We start from the raw sequence: 24,909 nt of genomic DNA, 5'->3' as shown, positions 1-24,909 counted from the left end.
GATGAAGCTACGTAACAATGTAAAGCAGCACAATGGTCCTGGTGATCAGATGATGAAACGAGCGACTCCGCCGATGGGTGACTCTCCTCTCTGGCTGATACATTGTTTGATACGTCGTGCCGTCTCCTTCCTCTCTCGCCTGTTGCCGCTGTGAGCGCAGAGCGCGCCCGGCACAGGTAGCGTTAAGCCCCCCCAGGAGCGAACGTTATTGACATCGACCGCCACTTTCAGCTCCTGAAATAAAGGAGAGAGCTGGTCCTGTCCCCACTTAGAGGAGAGCCCCCCTCCCCGAGACGAGCGAGGACAGAAAGGGGCGGAATCATCACCGCTGGCTGCGCGTCTCCATGCAACAACGTTACCCAACGTGACGATCCTCCTGCCGTTCCCTGATCGTTATTCCCGTGCAATCCCAACGCACTCCAACGCACGCAACTCGTCGCCTCTGCCATGTCCGCTGGCCTTCTGAATGCCAGTCACCAGCCTCTGCCAACTCCTGCCAGCCAGCCCGGTGCACAACAGGGGGTCCGGGAGAGACCTCAAGGACCAGAGAAGGCCGAGACCCCCAGCATTGTGGAACCACAAGAGACTCCTTAGTTTTCTGGGTGTTAGGAGAAGCAGCTGCTGCAGATTTTGGGGCGCCAACATCTCCGGTTGTGGTGAGCCTGCCAAGTTGGAGAAGCCCCCCCAGTTCTGTGGAGGATTTGGGGGTCCCTAGCTTTGTGGAAGCAGAGAAGCTGTTAAGTTCTCAATTTTGTGGACCTCAGGAGAAGCAGCTGCTGCAGATTTTGGGGAGCCAACAGCCTGAGTTGTGGGGTTCCATGTAAGATCAGAGAAGCCCCTAACTCTGGGGAGGATTTGGAGGTCCCCCCCCCCAGCTTTGTGGAATCAGAAGCTGCTGATACTTCAATTTTCTGGGTGTCAGAAGAAGCAACTGCTGTAGTCTTTGGGGTGACAACAGCTGGAGATTTGGGGCATCTCGCAGGATTCTGGGTCTCCCGACAACTTGTTGAACATCAGGAGAGCCTTCCGCAGCTGGAGTTGGGGGTGTCCACAAATCGGCTAAAAACCAAAGTTGAGGGGCGCAAACTAGGCTGAGAAGACCTGAGGACTGTCGGCAGACAAGGTAGCCGGAAGGTCAAGTCTGGGGTGAAGGTCTGGAGGCCAGGAGAGGATCTGTGGACCTCCGGGGTGAGCTGCTGGTGCCATAAGGATGTTGGGGTTCAGATGCCCGGGGGGACACTGGTCCGGCCAGCGCTGACCCTGGACCACCATCATCTCCGAGGCTTTTCATGGCACAGGCCTCTCTACTCATCAGCATGGGCTCCTGCATATCCAAAGGTAAGTTGGTGCTTCGTGTGCCTTGTTGCAGAATGAACCCTTTCAGTGCCACTTTACCCCCCCCCATCGCCAGCCACCATCTCCCCCCCCATCGCCAGCCACCATCTCCCCCCCCATCGCCAGCCACCATCTCCCCCCCCATCACCAGCCAACATCCCCCCCATCGCCAGCCACCATCTCCCCACCCCATCGCCAGCCACCATCTCCCCCCCCCATCGCCAGCCACCATCTCCCCCCCCATCGCCAGCCACCATCCCCCCCATCGCCAGCCACCATCTCCCCCCCCATCGCCAGCCACCATCCCCACCCATCACCAGCCACCCCCCCCATTGCCAGCCACCATCCCCCCCCCCCATTGCCAGCCACCATCTCCCCCCCCCATTGCCAGCCACCATCTCCCCCCCCCATTGCCAGCCACCATCTCCTTCCCCCCATCGCCAGCCACCATCTCCCCCCCCATCGCCAGCCACCATCCCCCCCATCGCCAGCCACCATCTCCCCACCCCATCGCCAGCCACCATCTCCCCCCCCATCGCCAGCCACCATCTCCCCCCCCATCGCCAGCCACCATCTCCACCCATCACCAGCCACCCCCCCCATTGCCAGCCACCATCCCCCCCCCCCATTGCCAGCCACCATCTCCCCCCCCCATTGCCAGCCACCATCCCCCCCCCCCCATCGCCAGCCACCATCTCCCCCCCCATCACCAGCCACCATCTCCCCCCCCATCGCCAGCCACCATCTCCCCCCCCATCGCCAGCCACCATCTCCCCCCCCATCGCCAGCCACCATCCCCCCCATCGCCAGCCAACATCCCCCCCCCATTGCCAGCCACCATCTCCCCCCCATCGCCAGCCACCATCTCCCCCCCATCGCCAGCCACCATCTCCCCCCCATTGCCAGCCACCATCTCCCCCCCTATTGCCAGCTACCGTCTCCCCCCCATCGCCAGCCACCACCTCCCCCCCATCGCCAGCCACCATCTCCCCCCCATCGCCAGCCACCATCTCCCCCCCATTGCCAGCCACCATCTCCCCCCCTATTGCCAGCTACCGTCTCCCCCCCATCGCCAGCCAACATCCCCCCCCCATTGCCAGCCACCATCTCCCCCCCCATCGCCAGCCACCATCTCCCCCCCCCATCGCCAGCCACCTTCCCCCCCCCCATTGCCAGCCACCTTTCCCCCCCCCCATTGCCAGCTACCGTCTCCCCCCCATCGCCAGCCACCCTCCCCATCCGCAGCCACCATCTCCCCCCCCATCGCCAACCACCATCTACCCCCCCATCATCAGCCATCTTTCCCCCCTTCGCCAGCCACCATCTCCCGCCCCATCACCAGCCACCGTCCCCCGCCCCATCGCCAGCCACCATCTCCCCCCCATCGCCAGTCACCATCTCTCCCCCCCCCATTGCCAGCCACCATCTCCCCCCCCATCGCCAGCCACCATCTCCCCCCCATTGCCAGCCACCATCTCCCCCCCTATTGCCAGCTACCGTCTCCCCCCCATCGCCAGCCAACATCCCCCCCCCATTGCCAGCCACCATCTCCCCCCCCATCGCCAGCCACCATCTCCCCCCCCCATCGCCAGCCACCTCCCCCCCCCCATTGCCAGCCACCTTTCCCCCCCCCCATTGCCAGCTACCGTCTCCCCCCCATCGCCAGCCACCCTCCCCATCCGCAGCCACCATCTCCCCCCCCATCGCCAACCACCATCTACCCCCCCATCATCAGCCATCTTTCCCCCCTTCGCCAGCCACCATCTCCCGCCCCATCACCAGCCACCGTCCCCCGCCCCATCGCCAGCCACCATCTCCCCCCCATCGCCAGTCACCATCTCTCCCCCCCCCCATTGCCAGCCACCATCTCCCCCCCCATCGCCAGCCACCATCTCCCCCCCATTGCCAGCCACCATCTCCCCCCCTATTGCCAGCTACCGTCTCCCCCCCATCGCCAGCCAACATCCCCCCCCCATTGCCAGCCACCATCTCCCCCCCCATCGCCAGCCACCATCTCCCCCCCCCATCGCCAGCCACCTTCCCCCCCCCCATTGCCAGCCACCTTTCCCCCCCCCCATTGCCAGCTACCGTCTCCCCCCCATCGCCAGCCACCCTCCCCATCCGCAGCCACCATCTCCCCCCCCATCGCCAACCACCATCTACCCCCCCATCATCAGCCATCTTTCCCCCCTTCGCCAGCCACCATCTCCCGCCCCATCACCAGCCACCGTCCCCCGCCCCATCGCCAGCCACCATCTCCCCCCCATCGCCAGTCACCATCTCTCCCCCCCCCATTGCCAGCCACCATCTCCCCCCCCATCGCCAGCCACCATCTCCCCCCCATTGCCAGTCACCATCTCCCCCCCCCCATCGCCAGCCACCATCTCTTTATAAAAGACACCACATTAGCCTTCACGAGTACACGTTAAGGGGGGGGGCAGAAATTACACAGTGAGTGACTCCTGGTTGGGCAGCTACACCCAACGTTTCATGGCAGAAAAATGAGACGGACTGATAAAGGACACATGGATGGCGAGATAAACGCGCGTCGCTATACGGCGCAGATACATGACGTCTGGAGGTTGAAGAGGACCTGTCGTTGTGAGAAGTTGGACCACTTCAGACCTGGTAGGACAGGCTGCGGTTGGGCGCTCGCGGTGTCTGCCAATGTACGGCGAGATATTCTTTTATTTCGGGATTGCCGTGATGTCATCAGTGATGTCACATTTGGGAATCGCGTCAGCAGCTTTATGGATCCTGAAAAATGAGATTGCGATACTCTGCAGCGACTCAGCGGTCGCACTTTGATGCTCGCTATGCGGGGACTGAGCAGAAGGTTGCCCCCTTAGGTCACCTTGGCAGGTCGCACTTTGATGCTCGCTATGCGGGGACTGAGCAGAAGGTTGCCCCCTTAGGTCACCTTGGCAGGTCGCACTTTGATGCTCGCTATGCGGGGACTGAGCAGAAGGTTGCCCCCTTAGGTCACCTTGGCAGGTCGCACTTTGATGCTCGCTATGCGGGGACAGAGCAGAAGGTCGCCCCCTTAGGTCACCTTGGCAGGTTGCACTTTGATGCTCGCTATGCGGGGGCAGAGCAGAAGGTCGCCCCCTTAGGTCACCTTGGCAGGTCGCACTTTGATGCTCTCTTTGCGGGGACAGAGCAGAAGGTCGCCCCCTTAGGTCACCTTGGCAGGTCGCACTTTGATGCTCGCTATGGAGGGACAGAGCAGAAGGTCGCCCCCTTAGGTCACCTTGGCAGGTCGCACTTTGATGCTCGCTATGCGGGGACTGAGCAGAAGGTCGCCCCCTTTGGTCACCTTGGCAGGTCGCACTTTAATGCTCGCCATGCAGGGACAGAGCAGAAGGTCACCCCCTTAGGTCACCTTGGCAGGTCGCACTTTGATGCTCGCTATGCGGGGACAGAGCAGAAGGTCGCCCCCTTAGGTCACCTTGACAGGTCGCACTTTGATGCTCGTTATGCAGGGAAAGAGCAGAAGGTCGCCCCCTTAGGTCACCTTGGCACGTCGCACTTTGATGCTCGCTATGCGGGGACAGAGCAGAAGGTCGCCCCCTTAGGTCACCTTGGCAGGTCACACTTTGATGCTCGCTATGGAGGGACAGAGCAGAAGGTCGCCCCCTTAGGTCACCTTGGCAGGTCGCACTTTGATGCTCGCTATGCAGGGAAAGAGCAGAAGGTCGCCCCCTTAGGTCACCTTGGCAGGTCACACTTTGATGCTTGCTATGGAGGGACAGAGCAGAAGGTCGCCTCCTTAGGTCACCTTGGCAGGTCGCACTTTGATGCTCGTTATGCAGGGAAAGAGCAGAAGGTCGCCCCCTTAGGTCACCTTGGCAGGTCGCACAGTCACAGCCTCCTACAGTGGCCCTTCTGGTCAGGTCACATTCTGCTGAAGCCAAACACAATCACCTGCCTGGTCGCTCTTCTTCCCTGCAGCTTAGGTAGAGATTTTCCAGCCCGCTGGATAGTTTCCACAAATCCAACAATTTCCATCTCATGGGTCGTTAAATCAGATTTGAACAAATGCCAACTCCTTTCAGCGCTCAGCAGCTGCTGCACCTCCTCTTCTGAGGAGAAGGTCTGTTCTACCACAAATACAGCGTCCTGTGGCCGGCCCGGCGCTCTCCATGAAGTGTCTCCACACTCAAACGGCAAAATGAGTAACGAGATCCAGCCGGCTACTCGGATCACCCAATAAAATGCAAATCTTTATTAGCTACGTAGTAAAACACAAATGTCTTACCAACTCGTTTCGGCCGCGGCAGCCTTCCTCATAGCAAGTCTGTGTCACGAAGAAGGCCACCAAAGTCGAAACGCGTTGGGCAGACACATTTGTGTTTTACGTAGCTAATAAAGATTTGCATTTTATTGGATGATACCGAGTAGCCGGCTGGAACTCACTACAAATCTGAAGAGGTGGATTGTGGGTAGCAGGAAGGTAATGCAGGCCACACATTGGTAATGCACATTGGTAATGCAGGCCATAGACGGTTCGTTTATCGGCCGATTTTTCATCCGAAAAACGAAACATCGGTTGTTCTGTTGCCACCAATGATTGCAAAAATCGTCCGTTTTTCGCAAATTTTCCAGCATGACCGATAAAAGAAATTAGGAGGAACCGCGAAAATCGGCTGATGCCATCGCCCCACTAATAGTGCGAAAAACGGCCGATAAATGAACCATCTATGGCCTGCATTACCAATGTGTGGCCAGGGCGAGATCACCGCCTTCCTGTGACCCACAATCCACCTCTTCATATTTGTAGTGAGTGCCAGCCGGCTACCCGGTATCATCCAATAAAATGCAAATCTTTATTAGCTACATAATAAAACACAAATGTGTCTGTCCAACGCGTTTCGGCTGCGGCAGCCTTCCTCGTAGCAAGTCTATGCCACAAAGAAGGCCACCAAAGTCGAAACGCGTTGGGACGACACATTTGTGTTTTATTATGTAGCTAATAAAGATTTGCATTTTATTGGATGATACCGAGTAGCCGGCTGGAACTCGGTAAAAGAAATGAGAAGGAATCGCAAAAATCATCCGATGCCATTGCCCCACTAATGGTGCGAAAATCGGCCGATAAACGATCCGTCTATGGCCTGCACAACTCTGCAATTGGTTGTAGGCAAGGGCGGACTGACAACTCATGGGGCCCCTGGGCAATAGGGGATCATGGGGCCCCCGCGCAATAGGGGATCATGGGGCCCCCGGGCAATAGGTGATCATGGGGCCCCCGGGCAATAGGGGATCATGGGGCCCCCGGGCAATAGGGGATCATGGGGCCCCTGTGTCCTTGCCAAAGCTCAAAAAAAGCCTATGAAAAAGGTACCAGGGGCATCTCATGGGGCCCCCTACTGACCCTGGGCCCCCGGGCAGTGCCCGAGTCTCCAAACAGTCAGTCCGCCCCTGGTTGTAGGCAGATCTTTTTTTTCACAATCAAAAATTCCAAAAAGGTACAAAAACCCGGCGGGCCGTCTGACCGCGTTGATCCAACCAATGAGCAATTGCCGAAGGCGATTGGTCCATGGCTCTCACGCACTTGGATTTTTTCATCGATTGAAAATGATCAAGTCGATTGGCCCAAGCGAAGGAAATTCATCAACGCCAAACAACAGAATTGTCCGCACTTTTCAGAATATCGATTCGTTTGATTGGACGGTTACGCTGTATCTGTGTGGATTGGATGAAATCTGATGTCTGTTTAGGGGGGAGATTCACTATCGAGCGTCAGACGGCGCGGGAGAGACGCCACCTGAGCGCTACTTCTGGGACCAGAGCTATTCATTATTCCTCGCAGTCACATGGCTGCGTCGCGGGTACCTGACCCGACCAATGACAGCGCCTGTTTGTTTTCAGCGCACAACGTTATCGGATCTGGCGGTTCCTAATAAAGACGCGGCGCTAATGATGATGAAACGCTGCGTCCCCGGGGGTCGCCGCGAAGGTCACAGTCTGCACACATGACAGCAGTCGCTTGTTGTGCTTCCTGATGTCTGGAAATGTTTTGCCCTCCCACACGATTCGCGGCGCGGTGCCGAGCAGCAGCTGTTGTTGACGGCTTCGGGAACTGGCAGTCCAGGTGCTGTTTTCCCGATGACGCCGCAGAGGCGGGGGAGGCTGAAGGAAGCTCTAATTGGCTTGGAATGGAGCGCCGGCCAGCTTCTCGCGCTTCCGCCCGGGCGATCAGCGCGCACGCCAACGTGGTGATAATTCGGGGAAGGAAGCGAAGGATCCGAAATATTACCAGAAAGACGAGATTGCGACCGACCGCCATTCCTTCCCCAACGCGTCAGAATGTATTATTCACTTTTATCGCGTCTACGGCTGTCAGCGGCAAAAACGGCGCTTTGTGATTCCGGAGCCCCTCTGCAGTGTGAGATATTGTGAGAGAGAACACCCCCCCCAGACCCCCCAGAGAGTCCCCAAACAGGAGACGTAGGAGCTGACAATCCATTAGAATAAAAGGGAGGATACAGAAGGTGAAGGTAGAAGAGCTTACACTCTATTAGGGGATAACAGGGGATACAGGAGGTAGAAGAGCTTACACTCTATTAGAGGATAACGGGATACAGGGGTAGAAGAGCTTACACTCTATTAGAGGATAACAGGGGATACAGGAGGTAGAAGAGCTTACACTCTATTAGGGGATAAAAGGGGATACAGGGGTAGAAGAGCTTACACTCTATTAGGGGATAACAGGGGATACAGAGGTAGAAGAGCTTACACTCTATTAGGGGATAACAGGGGATACAGGGGTAGAAGAGCTTACACTCTATTAGGGGATAACAGGGGATACAGGAGGTAGAAGAGCTTACACTCTATTAGGGGATAACAGGGGATACAGAGGTAGAAGAGCTTACACTCTATTAGGGGATAAAAGGGGATACAGAGGTAGAAGAGCTTACACTCTATTAGAGGATAACAGGGGATACAGGGGTAGAAGAGCTTACACTCTATTAGGGGATAACAGGGGATACAGGGGTAGAAGAGCTTACACTCTATTAGGGGATAACAGGGGATACAGGAGGTAGAAGAGCTTACACTCTATTAGGGGATAACAGGGGATACAGGGGTAGAAGAGCTTACACTCTATTAGGGGATAACAGGGGATACAGGAGGTAGAAGAGCTTACACTCTATTAGGGGATAACAGGGGATACAGGGGTAGAAGAGCTTACATTCTATTAGAGGATAACAGGGGATACAGGAGGTAGAAGAGCTTACACTCTATTAGGGGATAAAAGGGGATACAGGGGTAGAAGAGCTTACACTCTATTAGGGGATAACAGGGGATACAGGAGGTAGAAGAGCTTACACTCTATTAGGGGATAACAGGGGATACAGGGGTAGAAGAGCTTACACTCTATTAGGGGATAACAGGGGATACAGGGGTAGAAGAGCTTACACTCTATTAGGGGATAACAGGGGATACAGAGGTAGAAGAGCTTACACTCTATTAGGGGATAACAGGGGATACAGGGGTAGAAGAGCTTACATTCTATTAGAGGATAACAGGGGATACAGGAGGTAGAAGAGCTTACACTCTATTAGGGGATAAAAGGGGATACAGGGGTAGAAGAGCTTACACTCTATTAGGGGATAACAGGGGATACAGAGGTAGAAGAGCTTACACTCTATTAGGGGATAACAGGGGATACAGGGGTAGAAGAGCTTACACTCTATTAGGGGATAACAGGGGATACAGGGGTAGAAGAGCTTACACTCTATTAGGGGATAACAGGGGATACAGGAGGTAGAAGAGTTTACACTCTATTAGGGGATAACAGGGGATACAGGGGTAGAAGAGCTTACACTCTATTAGGGGATAACAGGGGATACAGGGGTAGAAGAGCTTACACTCTATTAGAGGATAACAGGGAATACAGAGGTAGAAGAGCTTACACTCTATTAGGGGATAACAGGGGATACAGAGGTAGAAGAGCTTACACTCTATTGGGGTATACGGGAGGATACAGGGGTAGAAGAGCTTACACTCTATTGGGGTATACGGGAGGATACAGGGGTAGAAGAGCTTACACTTTATTGGGGTATACGGGATAGAGGGGTAGAAGAGCTTACACTCTATTAGGGGATAACAGGGGATACAGAGGTAGAAGAGCTTACACTCTAACGCAGAGTAACCTCTATCATGACCTCCTCTGTGCAGCATCAATACTCCCCTCCTGGGGTTCTCTGTACTTGTGTTTAGCTGTCAGGTGATTTCTCTCAGAGAAGTCCAGGATTGGGGTCCTGCGTACCCTACGGGGGGGCGTGCTGGGGGGTCTGATGTACACGATTCTGATCCCATCGTATGGAATGTGTGAATATTATCTGCGTACATCCCATAATAGAGCAGCCCAGAGTCATACAATGTATTATTGTACCTCCCATTGTGTCTCCTCCACTCCACTGAATGTTCCGTAGATTGCGGGTTTCTATATTTGGCTTCCTCTGTTCTCCATCCTCTGACCCCAGAGGGCCCTATAGCTGACCTCCATAGGGGCCCGAGTGGAGGCAGCTCAGCGCCGATCATCATCTCATGTATGTTTACACACAAGCAGTGAGTGTGACCTTATCAACCTCCCTGTACAGCAGAGCTCAGACTGGGGGAGCCCCCATCCATACCCTCACCTATCACAAATTCTCCCCCCAGGTCCCTCTTCCTAACCCTCCTCCTCCCAGCACAAATCCTCTACCCCTCAAATCTCCCCCCCAACTCCAAAGCCCCCATCCATACGTCCACCTATCACAAATTCCCCCCCCCCAGATCCTTCTTCCTAACACAACCCCCCCAACACAAATCCTCCCCCCGGGTCCCTCTTCCTAACAGAACCCCCCCCAGCACAAATCCTCCCCCCGGGTCCCTCTTCCTAACACAACCCCCCCCCCCCACACCACAAATCCTCCCCCCAGGTCCCTCTTCCTAACACAACCCTTCCCAGCACAAATCCTCCCCCCAGGTCCCTCTTCCTAACACAACCTCCCCCCCAGCAAAAATCCTCCCCCAGGTCCTTCTTCCTAACACAACCCCCCCCCCCCATCCCCCAGCACAAATCCTCTGCCCCTCAAATTTCCCCTCTGAGCACAAATCCCCCCCCCACTCCAAAGCCCCCATCCATACCTCCACCTATCACAACCTCCCCCCCAGCAAAAATCCTCCCCCCAGGTCCTTCTTCCTAACACAACTATTCTTTCCCCCTACCGTCCTTCACATTTCCCCTCCCAACACAAATCTCCCCCCCAGTCTCCTTCCAGTTCCCCCCCCCAACCTCAAATGATACCACAGTGCCCAGGGCAGCCGCCCCTCCTGCCCCCCCCCCCCCAGTGTTCCCACGGCCCAGCATGTACAGACCTACATACATGAGATCCTCCTCACCTCCAGGGGACTAGGCGTGAGGAGGATCTCATGTAGTCACCCTTTCAGATGTTCCTGACTGATGGGCCCTTTCAGATGGTCTGGAGCCATCTCAGATTTCTCTGACCCCTGCTCACCCCCACTGATCCCCACTAACCCCCGCTGACCCCCACTAACCCCCGCTGATCCCCACTGACCCCCGCTGATCCCCGCTGACCCCCACTGACACCCACTAACCCCCGCTGACCCCCACTAACCCCTGCTGATCCCCACTAATCCCCGCTGATCCCCACTGACCCCCGCTGATCCCCGCTGACCCCCACTGACACCCACTAACCCCCGCTGATCCCTGCTGATCCCCACTAACCCCCAATGATCCCCGCTGACCCCCACTAACCCCCGCTGATACCCACTAACCCCCGCTGATCCCCACTAACCCCCGCTGATCCCCACTGACCCCCGCTGATCCCCGCTGACCCCCACTGATACCCACTGATCCCCGCTGATCCTCACTAACCCCCAATGATCCCCGCTGACCCCCACTAACCCCCGCTGATACCCACTAACCCTCGCTGATCCCCACTAACCCCCGCTGATCCCCGCTGAGCGGGCGGATGACATGTATGGGTCCCCTATGCAGAGCGGACACAGACACAGCCCGCTGTCCTCTACGGGGATGGAAAAGGATCGCCTGTCTGATTCCATCCAACTGCTATCCAATCCGATCCACCGAACGGCTGGGGACCAGATCCGCCTGATGACGTTGTGCGTCCAGTGTCCATGCAGACGGCGCTCAGCGGAGGTCTCCTTTATGACGGGGTCTCCTCTGTGGATGTCATGGCGGTTATGAAGATGAAGACAAACCGCGTGTGATGGCGCCATGTGTGTTCATGGCACGCGAGCCCCTGACAACGCTGTCGCCTGACTATCTGGCTTCTGTGGGGGGGAGGGGCCCTGGGATGATGAGCCTCCAACCGTGTAAGGTGTGACCCCGGAGGGCAGCTGTCCCGGGGCCCAATAGGACAGGGGGCCCCCAGATGACTCCCCATCCCCCTCTTTTTACCCATTCTGTACAGGACACAGCAGAACCCCTCCATGGTCTTCAGTTGATTTTCCGCACGTCGGTTCACTTGCGCCGGCGGACTACAAAATGATGGATGGCGCGCGCGAGGGAGCAGAACCGGGGCACTGAGGAGCCGCCATATTCCTCATCCCCACCATACAGGAACATGAGGAGCGTCTTCAGAAGTGATAATGAGGTGTGTGCGGGGGAAGGGAGGTGCAAAGTTTTACTACCAGAATCTGCGCAACTTTGCGAATATTTACCACAAGATGAAGTTTAATCTGCTTATATTTCACCTTCCCTGGTCCCCCCCCCTCCCCGCGTCAATGTGATAATGACATTTTTAAATAAAACCTTTCTATTTTCACAACATACCTTATTTTAGAACCAATGATGTCATCGCTGGGTCTCTGTGCTTCTCTATGCAATGCAGGCAGATTATGGCTGATGGGAGGGGCCAGCAGGGGGCTGTGCATAGCTTCCTGAACACATCACAGCACCCTGCCTCAGTGCTTCTCTCAGGAGTCCTCAGCCCTGATACAATCAGTGGGCGGGCTCTTGGGAGGAGTTATGGAAATATCAGAATGTGTTGATGGGTGTGGAGGAGTGGGCGTGCCTAGGCTGCATTTGCATAGGTAACACCCACAAGTCATGCTGAGCCTCCATGATTGCAGTAACTGAAATCCAGTTAAAGGCGGGCAGGGGCAGTCATTCTGCAGCGGAAAGCACTAGATGATGCTGGACGTCCCCCAGCCAGGAAATGGGGCGGAGCTCTATCTGATTGGCTGGAGCTTCTAATGCACATTGTGAGACGCTCCCAGTGTGTGGTGACATCACAGGAAGTTGTTTCAGTCTAGCAAAATCTTTAGAAACATTGATTTGTGTGTATGAGATCGTTTCTTGGGGGTGTCTAGAGCGAGAATTCGAGCGGCGCATCAGATGAGCCCAGTAATCGGTTATATTCTCCCAGAGGACCTCAAGTGACGAAACGCGTAGGGTGGGGTCAGGAGGTGACGTCACCACGCACGGCAGGTTGAGTCTCGCGGTTTTAGATGGATTAGAGACACAATTCGATGTGAGTGTGAGATCGTTTCCTGGGGGGGGCCAAAGAGGGAGAATTCGAGCGGCGCATTAGACGAGTCCAGTAATCGGTTATATTCTCCCAGAGGACCTCAAGTGACGAAACGCGCAGGGTGGGGCCAGGAGGTGACGTCACCACACACGGCGGGTTGAGTCTTCGCGGTTTTAGATGGATTAGAGGCACAATTCGATGTGAGTGGTCTTCTGTTGTTTTATTCGAATACATATGGTGAATGTTTTCACGCTGTGGACGTTCTCCTCTCCTTCTATGAGTGAATATGAGGTGAATGTGCCGTTCTAAGAGGCCCCTGGAGGCGCAGATCGTCACTCCCACAGCCACAGGTCGATGATTTCACCACCATATCGCTCCGGTGAGAACGTTTCATCTGTTCGGTGGAGGAAGAACACTTTTTTTGGTGGTCTAAAATCTCACAAACAAGAAAAAAAAACTTTGAATGGTCGCCTATCATTTTTATGGACACGAGAATTCACGTCGGGCTTTGAGGGACATGAGAGAATGAATCGAGTAATCGAATTGTTGTCACCACGATTCTTTATTATTGTCTATATGGGCATCGGGCAATTTTTTTGTTGAAGATTACAAAAAAAAATATATACTGTATATTGCCCCAAATATTGGGCCACTGGCCTTTCCACACACATGACCTTTAATGGCCCCCAGTCTTAGTCCGTAGGGTTCAATATTGAGTTGGCCCCGCCCTTTCCACACACATGTCCTGTAATGGCCTCCCAGTCTTTGTCTGTAGGGTTCAATATTGGGTTGGCCCCGCCTTTCCCCCCCCCACACATGACCTTAAATGGCCTCCCAGTCTTAGTCCATAGGGTTCAATATTGAGTTGGCCCCGCCCTTTCCACACACATGACCTTTAATGACCCCCCAGTCTTAGTCCGGAGGGTTCAGTATTGGGCCAACGGCCTTTCCCCACACATGACCTTTAATGGCCCCCCAGTCTTAGTCCGTAGGGTTCAATATTGAGTTGGCCCCGCCCTTTCCACGCACATGACCTTTAATGGCCCCCCAGTCTTAGTCCGTAGGGTTCAATATTGAGTTGGCCCCGCCCTTTCCACGCACATGACCTTTAATGGCCCCCCAGTCTTAGTCCGTAGGGTTCAATATTGAGTTGGCCCCGCCCTTTCCACACACATGACCTTTAATGGCCCCCCAGTCTTAGTCCGTAGGGTTCAATATTGAGTTGGCCCCGCCCTTTCCACACACATGACCTTTAATGGCCCCCCAGTCTTAGTCCGTAGGGTTCAATATTGAGTTGGCCCCGCCCTTTGCAGCTATAACAGCTTCAACTCTTCTGGGAAGGCCGTCCACAAGGTTTAGGAGGGTGTCTATGGGAAGGTTGGACCATTCTTCCAGAAGCACATTTGTCAGGTCAGGCACTGATGTCGGGGGAGGGGCACTGATGTCGGGGGAGGGGGCCTGGCTCGCAGTCTCCGCTCTAATTCATCCCAAAGGTGTTCTATGGGGTTGAGGTCAGGACTCTGTGCAGGACAGTCAAGTTCCTCCACCCCAAACTGGCTCCTCCATGTCTTTATGGACCTTGCTTTGTGCACTGGTGGGCAGTCATGTTGGAACAGGAAGGGGCCATCCCCAAACTCCTCCCACAAAGTTGGGAGCATGAGATTGTCCAAAATGTCGCCTTAAGAGTTCCCTTCACTGGAACTAGGGGGCCAAGCCCAACCCCTGAGCACCCCCACACCATAATCCCCCCTCCACCAAACTTTACACTTGGCACAATGCAGTCAGGCAAGTACTGTTCTCCTGGCAACAGCCAAACCCAGACACGTCCATCGGATTGCCAGACAGAGAAGCATGATTGGTCCCTCCAGAGAACACGCCTCCTCTGCTGTAGAGTCCAGTGGCGGCTTGCTTTACACCACGGCATCCGACGCTTTGCATAGCACTTGGTGATGGAAGGCTTGGATGCAGCTGCACGGCCATGGAAACCCATTCCATGAAGATCTCTACGCACTGTTGTTGGGCTCATCTGAAGGCCACACCAAGTTTGGAGGTCTTTAGCTATTGACTCTGCAGACAGTTGGTGACTTCTGCGCACTGTGCGCTTCAGCATGCGCTGACCCCGCCCTGTCATGTGACGTGGCCTACCACTTGGTGGCTGAGTGGCTGTTGTTCCCAGTTACTTCCACTTTGTTATAATCCCACTAACAGTTGAGCGTGGAATATTTAGTAGCCAGGAAATGTCACGGATGGACTTATTGCCCAGGTGGCCACCTATCACGGGACCACGCTTGGAGTCACTGAGCTCCTGAGAGCGACTCATTCTTTCACCAATGTTTGTAGAAGCCGTCTGCATGCCTAGGGGCTTGATTGTATACACCTGTGTCCATGGAGGGGATTGGAACACCTGAATCACATGATATGGAGGGGATTGGAACACCTGAATCACATGATATGGAGGGGATTGGAGCACCTGAATCACATGATTGGGAGGGGATTGGATCACCTGAATCACATGATTGGGAGGGGATTGGAACACCTGAATCACATGATATGGAGGGGATTGGAGCACCTGAATCACATGATTGGGAGGGGATTGGAGCACCTGAATCACATGATTGGGAGGGGATTGGAACACCTGAATCATATGATATGGAGGGGATTGAAACACCTGAATCAGATGATATGGAGGGGATTGGAACACCTGAATCACATGATATGAGGGGATTGGAACACCTGAATCACATGATATGAGGGGATTGGAACACCTGAATCACATGATATGAGGGGATTGGAACACCTGAATCACATGATATGGAGGGGATTGGAACACCTGAATCACATGATATGAGGGGATTGGAACACCTGAATCACATGATATGAGGGGATTGGAACACCTGAATCACATGATATGGGGGGGAGCAATACTTCTCCCAGCCTGAGCTCTGCTGTGCAGGAAGCTGATACCAGGTCACATTCAGGTATGGGCCCCCCACTGGTGGGAAAGCTTGGGGCCAGCGTTAGTCTAGGTTTGTATCTACACGTGTAGGGTAGGTACATATAATTGCGCACTTTCCCATCACATGTAGCACACGCAGTGATGCCATTGGTTGTTAATCCCCCCCATGTACCTGCGCTGTGTATGGTTCTCACGCATACATGCAAGAAGAAGACAGAGAAATGCGGCTGCAGGTGTGAACCAATCCTCAGGTTGCAGCCGCCATGTTTTGCGTCAGACATCCGCGTACAATAGAAGCGCGTCCGGTCGGTCAGTTGGGTTCCTCGCTGCACTCGGAGTTTAGCCGGATAATATTCGCTCTCCACGTCTGAACGTCACGCCGTCATCGTTCCCATGGCGACATCGATCCGTGATCTTCGGACCCCGATGTCACAAGTGGCACTTAGCGGACGCCGATTATCCGTTAATAAATCGCGCCCATCGCAGTGCGCTCATTACTGCTTTGCCTCTCCCCTCCCCCTGAACAAAATGCGCACGGCGTTCCTCCAGGTAGATCTGCGAGTGCGCTGACTGCGATGAAAGCTTTTAGCGAGCGGCGAGGACAATGGGAAAGCCATTATCTGTCACTGAGACGTGACAAACATCCGCCTGGAGAACGCCATTCCATCCAGACAACACGGAAATCCTCTCTGCGCTCGGCGCAATCTCTTCAAAATGGCGGGCGTCTCTACACACCAGCCGAAAGTTCACATCAGGCTGACAAGAGGGTGTGACCTAAATGACAGAGAAGGGGCGGAGCTGGGCCATCACCACCATTGCTGCACTTTTTAGCTCTGCGGGGTGTTAGGTTACAAGTGCCAGCAACATAGAGGAGTCCCTTCAACAGGAAGCTGTCACCCTATAACAGGAAGTTGTCACCCTATAACAGGAAGTTGTCACCCTATAACAGGAAGCTGTCACCCTATTACAGGAAGTTGTCACCCTATAACAGGAAGCTGTCACCCTATAACAGGAAGTTGTCACCCGCTCACTGCTCCTCTCTCTCCTTGTGCAGGGCGACTGGTCTTGACTCCGCCCTCCTGTAGTTTTCCATAATGGGTGGAGCCTGCTGGGCCCCTCCCACAACTCTGCTGTCTCTCCTTGTGCAGGAGGGACTGGTCTTGTCTCCACCCCCTTCTGTGGTGGGTGGAGCCTTCTGAGCCCCTCCTACAGCTCTGCTCTCTCTCCTTGTGCAGGAGGGACAGGTCTTGTCTCCTCCCCCTCTTGTGGTGGGTGGAGCCTGCTGGGCCACTCCCACAACTCCGCTCTCTCTCCTTGTGCAGGGTGACTGGCCTTGTCTCCACCCCCTCCTGTAGTTTTCCATAATGGGTGGAGCCTTCTGGGCCCCTCCCACAGCTATGCTGTCTCCCTTTGTGCAGAGTGGACTGGTCTTGTCTCCACCCCCTCCTGTGGATTGTGAAGCCTGCTGGGCCCCTCCCATAGCTCTGCTCTCTCTCCTTGTGCAGGAGGTACTGGACTTGTCTCCACCCCCTTCTGTGGTGGGTGGAGCCTTCTGAGCCCCTCCTACTGCTCTGCTCTCTCTCCTTGTGCAGGTGCACTGGTCTTGTCTCCTCCCCCTCTTGTGGTGGGTGGAGCCTGCTGGGCCCCTCCCACAGCTCTGCTCTCTCTCCTTCTGCAGGGTGACTGGTCTTGTCTCCACCCCCTCCTGTAGTTTTCCATAATGGGTGGAGCCTTCTGGGCCCCTCCCACAGCTATGCTCTCTCCCTTTGTGCAGAGTGGACTGGTCTTGTCTCCACCCCCTCCTGTGGCTGGTGAAGCCTGCTGGGCCCCTCCCACAGCTCTGCTCTCTGCACAGCACAGTGATGATGTCACCGTTTAGTTTACAAGGTAATATCTGGGTTTGTAAAGACATTCGGTGCTCACAAAGTGCATTTATATCCTTCATGTCTATCGAGGAACATATATAAACGAAGGCTTTTGTGCCCGGAGTTCAGCTTTCACATGGCGGAGATGATTTGAGATTTTATTGATCGGGTTTTCCCGGATTCAGCCATTCCGCCGGCCACAGACGTCCCCATATCACCCCGATGAGGATCTTCACCTTCAGCCCTGCAACTGCCATCTTCAGATCCGAAAACAACCATCCTCATCCCGCTCTGTCAGATTTGTGATTTATATTTGTATTCATTGAAATCATAATAAAAGTCCAGACATCGGGGGAGGGGGGAGGGGGGGGGAAAAAACAAAGAAAACGTCATCACAATATCAGATCAACACAAACATAATAATACATTGTAACCAGAGGAACTATAATAGGAAACAACGAGAATATAAATACAAGAAACATAATAATCGCAACAATGATAGCAAATGCAATAATAATAATAATAATAATAAATCCTAAATAATGTAAATATTATAATAAATCACCTAAATATAATAATAGATCGTAATGAATCTAATAATAAATAATCATTTAAATGTAATAATAAATCCTAATCAACGCAAATATTATAATAAATCTTCATGTAAATATAAAAAGAAATCAAAATCGATGGAAATGTCACAATAAAGAACCAATTTAGATCTAGTAACGATAATGGAAATATAATAAAAACCAAGAGAACATATAAGGAGGAATCTGGACGGCTCCCGGCAGTCTCACGGCTTCGATAAATCATCTATCGGGTCGGATTTCGGAGTTATTCTCCAATTATTCTTCCAGTGAGAGGATTGGGAGAGATCGCAGTATTTAATAATAAATGTCACCATCCCGAGGTCCCCCGCGTCATACGTGTATTGGGGGCTCTCCTTGTATGTAATAACATATAATAAAAGTCACCATTCCCGAGGTCCCCCGTGTCATACGTGTATTGGGGGCTCTCCTTGTATGTAATAACATATAATAAATGTCACCATCCCGAGGTCCCCCGCGTCATACGTGTATTGGGGGCTCTCCTTGTATGTAATAACATATTTAATAATAAATGTTACCATCCCGAGGTCCCCCGCGTCATACGTGTATTGGGGGCTCTCCTTGTATGTAATAACATATTTAATAATAAATGTTACCATCCCCGAGGTCCCCCGCGTCATACGTGTATTGGGGGCTCTCCTTGTATGTAATAACATATTTTATAATAAATGTCACCATCCCCGAGGTCCCCCGCGTCATACGTGTATTGGGGGCTCTCCTTGTATGTAATAACATATTTTATAATAAATGTTACCATCCCCGAGGTCCCCCGCGTCATACGTGTATTGGGGGCTCTCCTTGTATGTAATAACATATTTAATAATAAATGTTACCATCCCGAGGTCCCCCGCGTCATACGTGTATTGGGGGCTCTCCTTGTATGTAATAACATATTTTATAATAAATGTTACCATCCCGAGGTCCCCCGCGTCATACGTGTATTGGGGGCTCTCCTTGTATGTAATAACATATAATAAATGTTACCATCCCTGAGGTCCCCCGCGTCATACATGTATTGGGGGCTCTCCTTGTATGTAATAACATATAATAAATGTCACCATCCCCGAGGTCCCCCGCGTCATATGTGTATTGGGGGCTCTCCTTGTATGTAATAACACATAATAAATGTCACCATCCCCGAGGTCCCCCGCGTCATACGTGTATTGGGGGCTCTCCTTGTATGTAATAACATATTTAATAATAAATGTTACCATCCCGAGGTCCCCCGCGTCATACGTGTATTGGGGGCTCTCCTTGTATGTAATAACATATAATAAATGTCACCATCCCCGAGGTCCCCCGCGTCATACGTGTATTGGGGGCTCTCCTTGTATGTAATAACATATTTTATAATAAATGTCACCATCCCCGAGGTCTCCTGCGTCATACGTGTATTGGGGGCTCTCCTTGTATGTAATAACATATAATAAATGTTACCATCCCTGAGGTCCCCCGCGTCATACATGTATTGGGGGCTCTCCTTGTATGTAATAACATATAATAAATGTCACCATCCCGAGGTCCCCCGCGTCATACGTGTATTGGGGGCTCTCCTTGTATGTAATAACATATTTTATAATAAATGTCACCATCCCCGAGGTCCCCCGCGTCATACGTGTATTGGGGGCTCTCCTTGTATGTAATAACATATTTTATAATAAATGTTACCATCCCGAGGTCCCCCGCGTCATGCGTGTATTGGGGGCTCTCCTTGTATGTAATAACATATAATAAATGCCGGCATTCCTCGATGGTCATGAGAGGTGGGAGGCGGCTCGTATCCGTTTCCAGCATTAGATTTGTGAGTTGCGCCCTTTTCATAAAATGCTAAATTCAATCTTTCCTTTTCTCACGGATTCTAGTGATTGTGACCTTTATCGGCCTGTTCATGTCGGGGGGGAGGGGTGTTGGGGGTCACATTGAAATAAAGAGTTCGAAGGGCTAGAAGGGCCCGGCTCCTGAGAGCTTACAATCTATACCGAGTAAAATCGCATGTCGGCGGCTGCGGACGCCACTTCAGTAAAAGAACATTGACAGCAGATCACTGGCTGGGAGCGGCGTATTGGAGGCTGGGAGCGGCGTATCGGAGGCTGGGAGCGGTGGTATCGGAGGCTGGGAGTGGCGTATCGGAGGCTGGGAGCGGCGTATCGGAGGCTGGGAGCGGCGTATCGGAGGCTGGGAGCGGTGGTATCGGAGGCTGGGAGCGGTGTATCGGAGGCTGGGAGCGGCGTATCGGAGGCTGGGAGCGGTGGTATCGGAGGCTGGGAGCGGAGTATCGGAGGCTGGGAGTGGCATATTGGAGGCTGGGAGCGGTGGTATCGGAGGCTGGGAGCGGTGTATCGGAGGCTGGGAGCGGCGTATCGGAGGCTGGGAGCGGTGGTATCGGAGGCTGGGAGCGGTGGTATCGGAGGCTGGGAGCGGTGGTATCGGAGGCTGGGAGCGGCGTATCGGAGGCTGGGAGTGGCGTATCGGAGGCTGGGAGCGGCGTATCGGAGGCTGGGAGTGGCATATCGGAGGCTGGGAGCGGTGGTATCGGAGGCTGGGAGCGGTGTATCGGAGGCTGGGAGTGGCATATTGGAGGCTGGGAGCGGTGGTATCGGAGGCTGGGAGCGGTGTATCGGAGGCTGGGAGCGGTGTATCGGAGGCTGGGAGCGGCGTATCGGAGGCTGGGAGCGGTGGTATCGGAGGCTGGGAGCGGCGTATCGGAGGCTGGGAGCGGTGTATCGGAGGCTGGGAGTCTGTACATGGCACTGGAATAATAATAGTTAACCCCCCCCCCATTCCCCGTCCTCCCCGGTCTCTGACGTCACCGGTGATGTTACATCTCCACAGGGAGAACCGTCTGATTGGCGATGACACCGATATATGGGGAGTTCAGTGACACCGATATATGGGGAGTTCAGTGACACCGATATATGGGGAGTTCAGTGACACCGACGCTCCGCACTCACCTGTAATATCATTGGAATAAATTGTTATAAAGAATAAAAAATATTCCATTATGGGGGAGGGGAGGGGGGGGGGGAGAAACTGGTGACCCTGCCAGTAACCAATCAGATGTGACCTCCATTCCCTGTCCTACATGACAATCTGTTACCTAGTTACAGAGTTACAATGTCAGATCTCTGCAGAGGTTCACCGTTACATTGTTATCTGATTATATCGTTACATTGATACATATATACTGCAATGACATCGTTATACTGCGTGGTTACATTGTTGTATGTTGGCATGGTTACCTAGATACATGTTCTGTTGTTACATTGTAATATAGTTACATTGCTGCATCCATTGTTTAGTTGTTGAGGAGTTCCATTGGGAAATAGTTGTAATATAGTTACATTGATACAGACTGTAGATATCTAGGTTTGTGCCGTCACTGAACGGTTACATTGTTATATCGTTACATTGATTTATAGTTATATTGCTACAAAGATATATGATCATCAAGTTACATTGTAATCTACTCTAGATATGTATTCCAATATAAACCAGCGCAAAACACAAATGTTAAAATAATAAGTGAATATAAAGTTATTATTTTATAAATAATCTTTAAAGTCCAGTGATAAAGGTAAGTGACCACAATCCCGTGACACATAAAAACGAAAAAAAACTAGACATTTTTTTTTCATAAATCAAAAGTCCAGTGATCCCTAAGAAAACTTTCTAAAAAATAAACTTCAGTTCTTCAAATAATTCTTCCACCATCCACCAACATAAACCGCACTCACCAGATATTGCTGAGTAAAACACCTTTCAGGATTATTTGGGGCTCCTGGACCCTCTTTGAGGACTCCTCTATTTTCCACCTCAGATCTCTGGGTATTTCTCCACTCGTCTCCTCGCCAAATCACCAAGTTCCAAAAAGGAGAAAAAAACGAATAGTGTGATACTGTTATACCCCTTTTATAATTCATTCAAGCCGAACCACTTACATTTCGTAGGATAAAAACCAGCATTTATGTAAGGACATCAAACGAATTTTCGAATAGCAAAACGAATTTCCACAACTCCTAGGAACTCACAGCCTTGTGTGCAGCAGGATGACAGCCTCCATAACAAACGAACTTTCTTCACTAGTCAAAATGGCCGCCTGGAACGCATCCCTCGGTGTGCGTTCCACTCAACGGAAATGACGTCGGTTGTTCGGGAGACCAACCGGAAGTACGTCAACGCGTTTCGGCCCACCCACAGGGCGTTCTCAAGACGCCTACTTCCATTAACAAAGCACTTTTATAGCTACAGTTGCAAGAAAAAGTATGTGAACCCCTTGGGATTACGTGGAGTTTTGCATGAATTGGGCATAAAATGTGCTCTGAACGTCATCTAAGTCACAACAATAGAAGAACACAGTCTGCTGAACATAATACTACACAAACATTAGATGTTGCCATAGTTTAATTGCACATAACATGTAAACATTCACAGTGCAGGGAGGAAAAAGTATGTGAGGCCCTAGCTTAATGACTTCTCCCAGAGCCAATTGGAGCCAAGAGTGAGCCAACCTTGACTCCAATCAGTGTGATGATATTGGATGTGTTGCTGACACCTGTTTTGGGTTTACTGGTTTCAAGAAGCACTGTCTGATGTGAACCATGCCTCGCAGAAAAGAGCTCTCAGAAGACCTACGATCAAGAATTGTTGACTTGCATGAAGCTGGAAAGGGTTACAAAAGTATCTCCTTGAGCCTTGATGTTCATGTGTCCACGGTAAGACAGACTGTCTACAAATGGAGAAAGTTTAGCACTGTTGCTACTCTCCCTAGGCGTGGTCGTCCTGTAAAAATGACTGCAAGAGCACAGCGCAGAATGCTGCATGAGGTAAAGAAGAATCCCAGAGTGTCAGCTAAAGACCTACAGAAATCTCTGGCACATGCTAACATTTTTGTTGACACATCTACAATCAGGAAAACATGAAACAAGAATGGAGTACATGGGAGGACACCACGGAGGAAGCCATTGCTGTCCAAAAAGAATATTGCAGCACGTTTGAAGTTTGCAAAAGAGCGCCTGGATGTTCCACATCACTACTGGCAGAATATACTGTGGACAGATGAAACCAAGATTGAGTTGTTTGGGAAGAACACACAACACTATGTGTGGAGAAAAAAAGGCACAGCACACCAACATCAAAACCTCATCCCCACTGTGAAACATGGCGGAGGGAGCATCATGGTTTGGGGCTGCTTTGCTGCCTCAGGGCTGGACGGATTGTTGTCATTGATGGGAAAATGAATGCCAGAGTTTATCAAGACATTTTGCAGGAAAATGTACGACCATCTGTCCGCCAACTGAAGCTCCGCAGAGGATGGGTGATGCAACAGGACAATGATGACCCAAAGCATACAAGTCATTCAACAAAACAATGGCTGCAACAGCACAGAATACGCCTTCTGGAGTGGCCCAGTCAGAGTCCTGACCTCAACCCCATTGAAATGCTGTGGCATGACCTTAAGAGAGCGATTCACACCAGACATCCCAAGAATATTGCTACACTGATACAGTTTTGTGAAGAGGAGTGGTCCAAAATGACTCCAGATCATTGTGCAGGTCTGATCTGCAACTACAGGAAACGTTTGGTTGAGGTTATTGCTGCCAAAGGAGGGTCAACCAGTTATTAAGTCCAAAGGTTCACATACTTTTTCCTCCCTGCACTGTGAATGTTTACATGTTATGTGCAATGAAACCATGGCAACATCTAATGTTTGTGTAGTATTATGTTCAGCAGACTGTGTTCTTCTATTGTTGTGACTTAGATGACGTTCAGAGCACATTTTATGCCCAATTCATGCAAAACTCCACGGAATCCCAAGGGGTTCACATACTTTTTCTTGCAACTGTACTACTGTCGTCCTGCTGCACACAAGGCTGTGAGTTCCTAGGAGTTGTGGAAATTCGTTTTGCTATTCGGAAATTCGTTTGATGTCCTTAAATAAATGCTGGTTTTTATCCTATGAAATGTAAGTGGTTCGGCTTGAATGAATTATAAAAGGGGTATAACAGTATCACACTATTCGTTTTTTTCTCCTTTTTGGAACTTGGTGATTTGGCGAGGAGACGAGTGGAGAAATACCCAGAGATCTGAGGTGGAAAATAGAGGAGTCCTCAAAGAGGGTCCAGGAGCCCCAAATAATCCTGAAAGGTGTTTTACTCAGCAATATCTGGTGAGTGCGGTTTATGTTGGTGGATGGTGGAAGAATTATTTGAAGAACTGAAGTTTATTTTTTAGAAAGTTTTCTTAGGGATCACTGGACTTTTGATTTATGAAAAAAAAATGTCTAGTTTTTTTTCGTTTTTATATGTCACGGGATTGTGGTCACTTACCTTTATCACTGGACTTTAAAGATTATTTATAAAATAATAACTTTATATTCACTTATTATTTTAACATTTGTGTTTTGCGCTGGTTTATATTGGAATATTTGTTTTGGTTTATATATCTATGCACAGCAGCACTTATAATTGGTTGTTAATAGATTGGTCCTGGGCGCTGTGTGTTTTTTTGATTTAAATACTATAGATATGTACTGGAGTCCTGCGGTTACATTGTAATACACAACACAGATGTCTAGTTATGTGGTCCCCGGCTTGTCTGACGGTCCCTGGCTTGTCTGGTGGTCCCCGGCTTGTCTGGTG

General features: G+C 52.0%; 1 protein-coding gene across 2 annotated transcripts in view; it reads left to right on the top strand.

Moving 5' to 3' along the window:
- The window catches only part of LOC149434765 (protein FAM131C-like), a 44,756-nt gene that overhangs the window by 6,257 nt on the left and 13,590 nt on the right, over window positions 1-24,909 (top strand). The window contains exon 1 of one of the 2 annotated variants that reach the window (XM_089663419.1): window positions 127-1,338. The exons of the other annotated variant lie outside the window; for it this stretch is intronic. Coding sequence (XP_089519545.1) covers window positions 1,290-1,338 — 49 coding nt within the window. The 5' untranslated portion in view covers window positions 127-1,289. Of the gene's footprint in view, window positions 1-126; window positions 1,339-24,909 lie in introns of those variants that run through there. 2 annotated transcript variants of the gene reach the window in all.

Source organism: Staurois parvus, unplaced genomic scaffold (assembly GCF_062004578.1).
Source record: "Staurois parvus isolate SC_StPar_1 unplaced genomic scaffold, SC_StPar_1.0 ptg001683l, whole genome shotgun sequence".
NCBI lineage: Eukaryota > Metazoa > Chordata > Amphibia > Anura > Ranidae > Staurois > Staurois parvus.
This window is presented reverse-complemented; position numbering and strand designations above follow the sequence as displayed.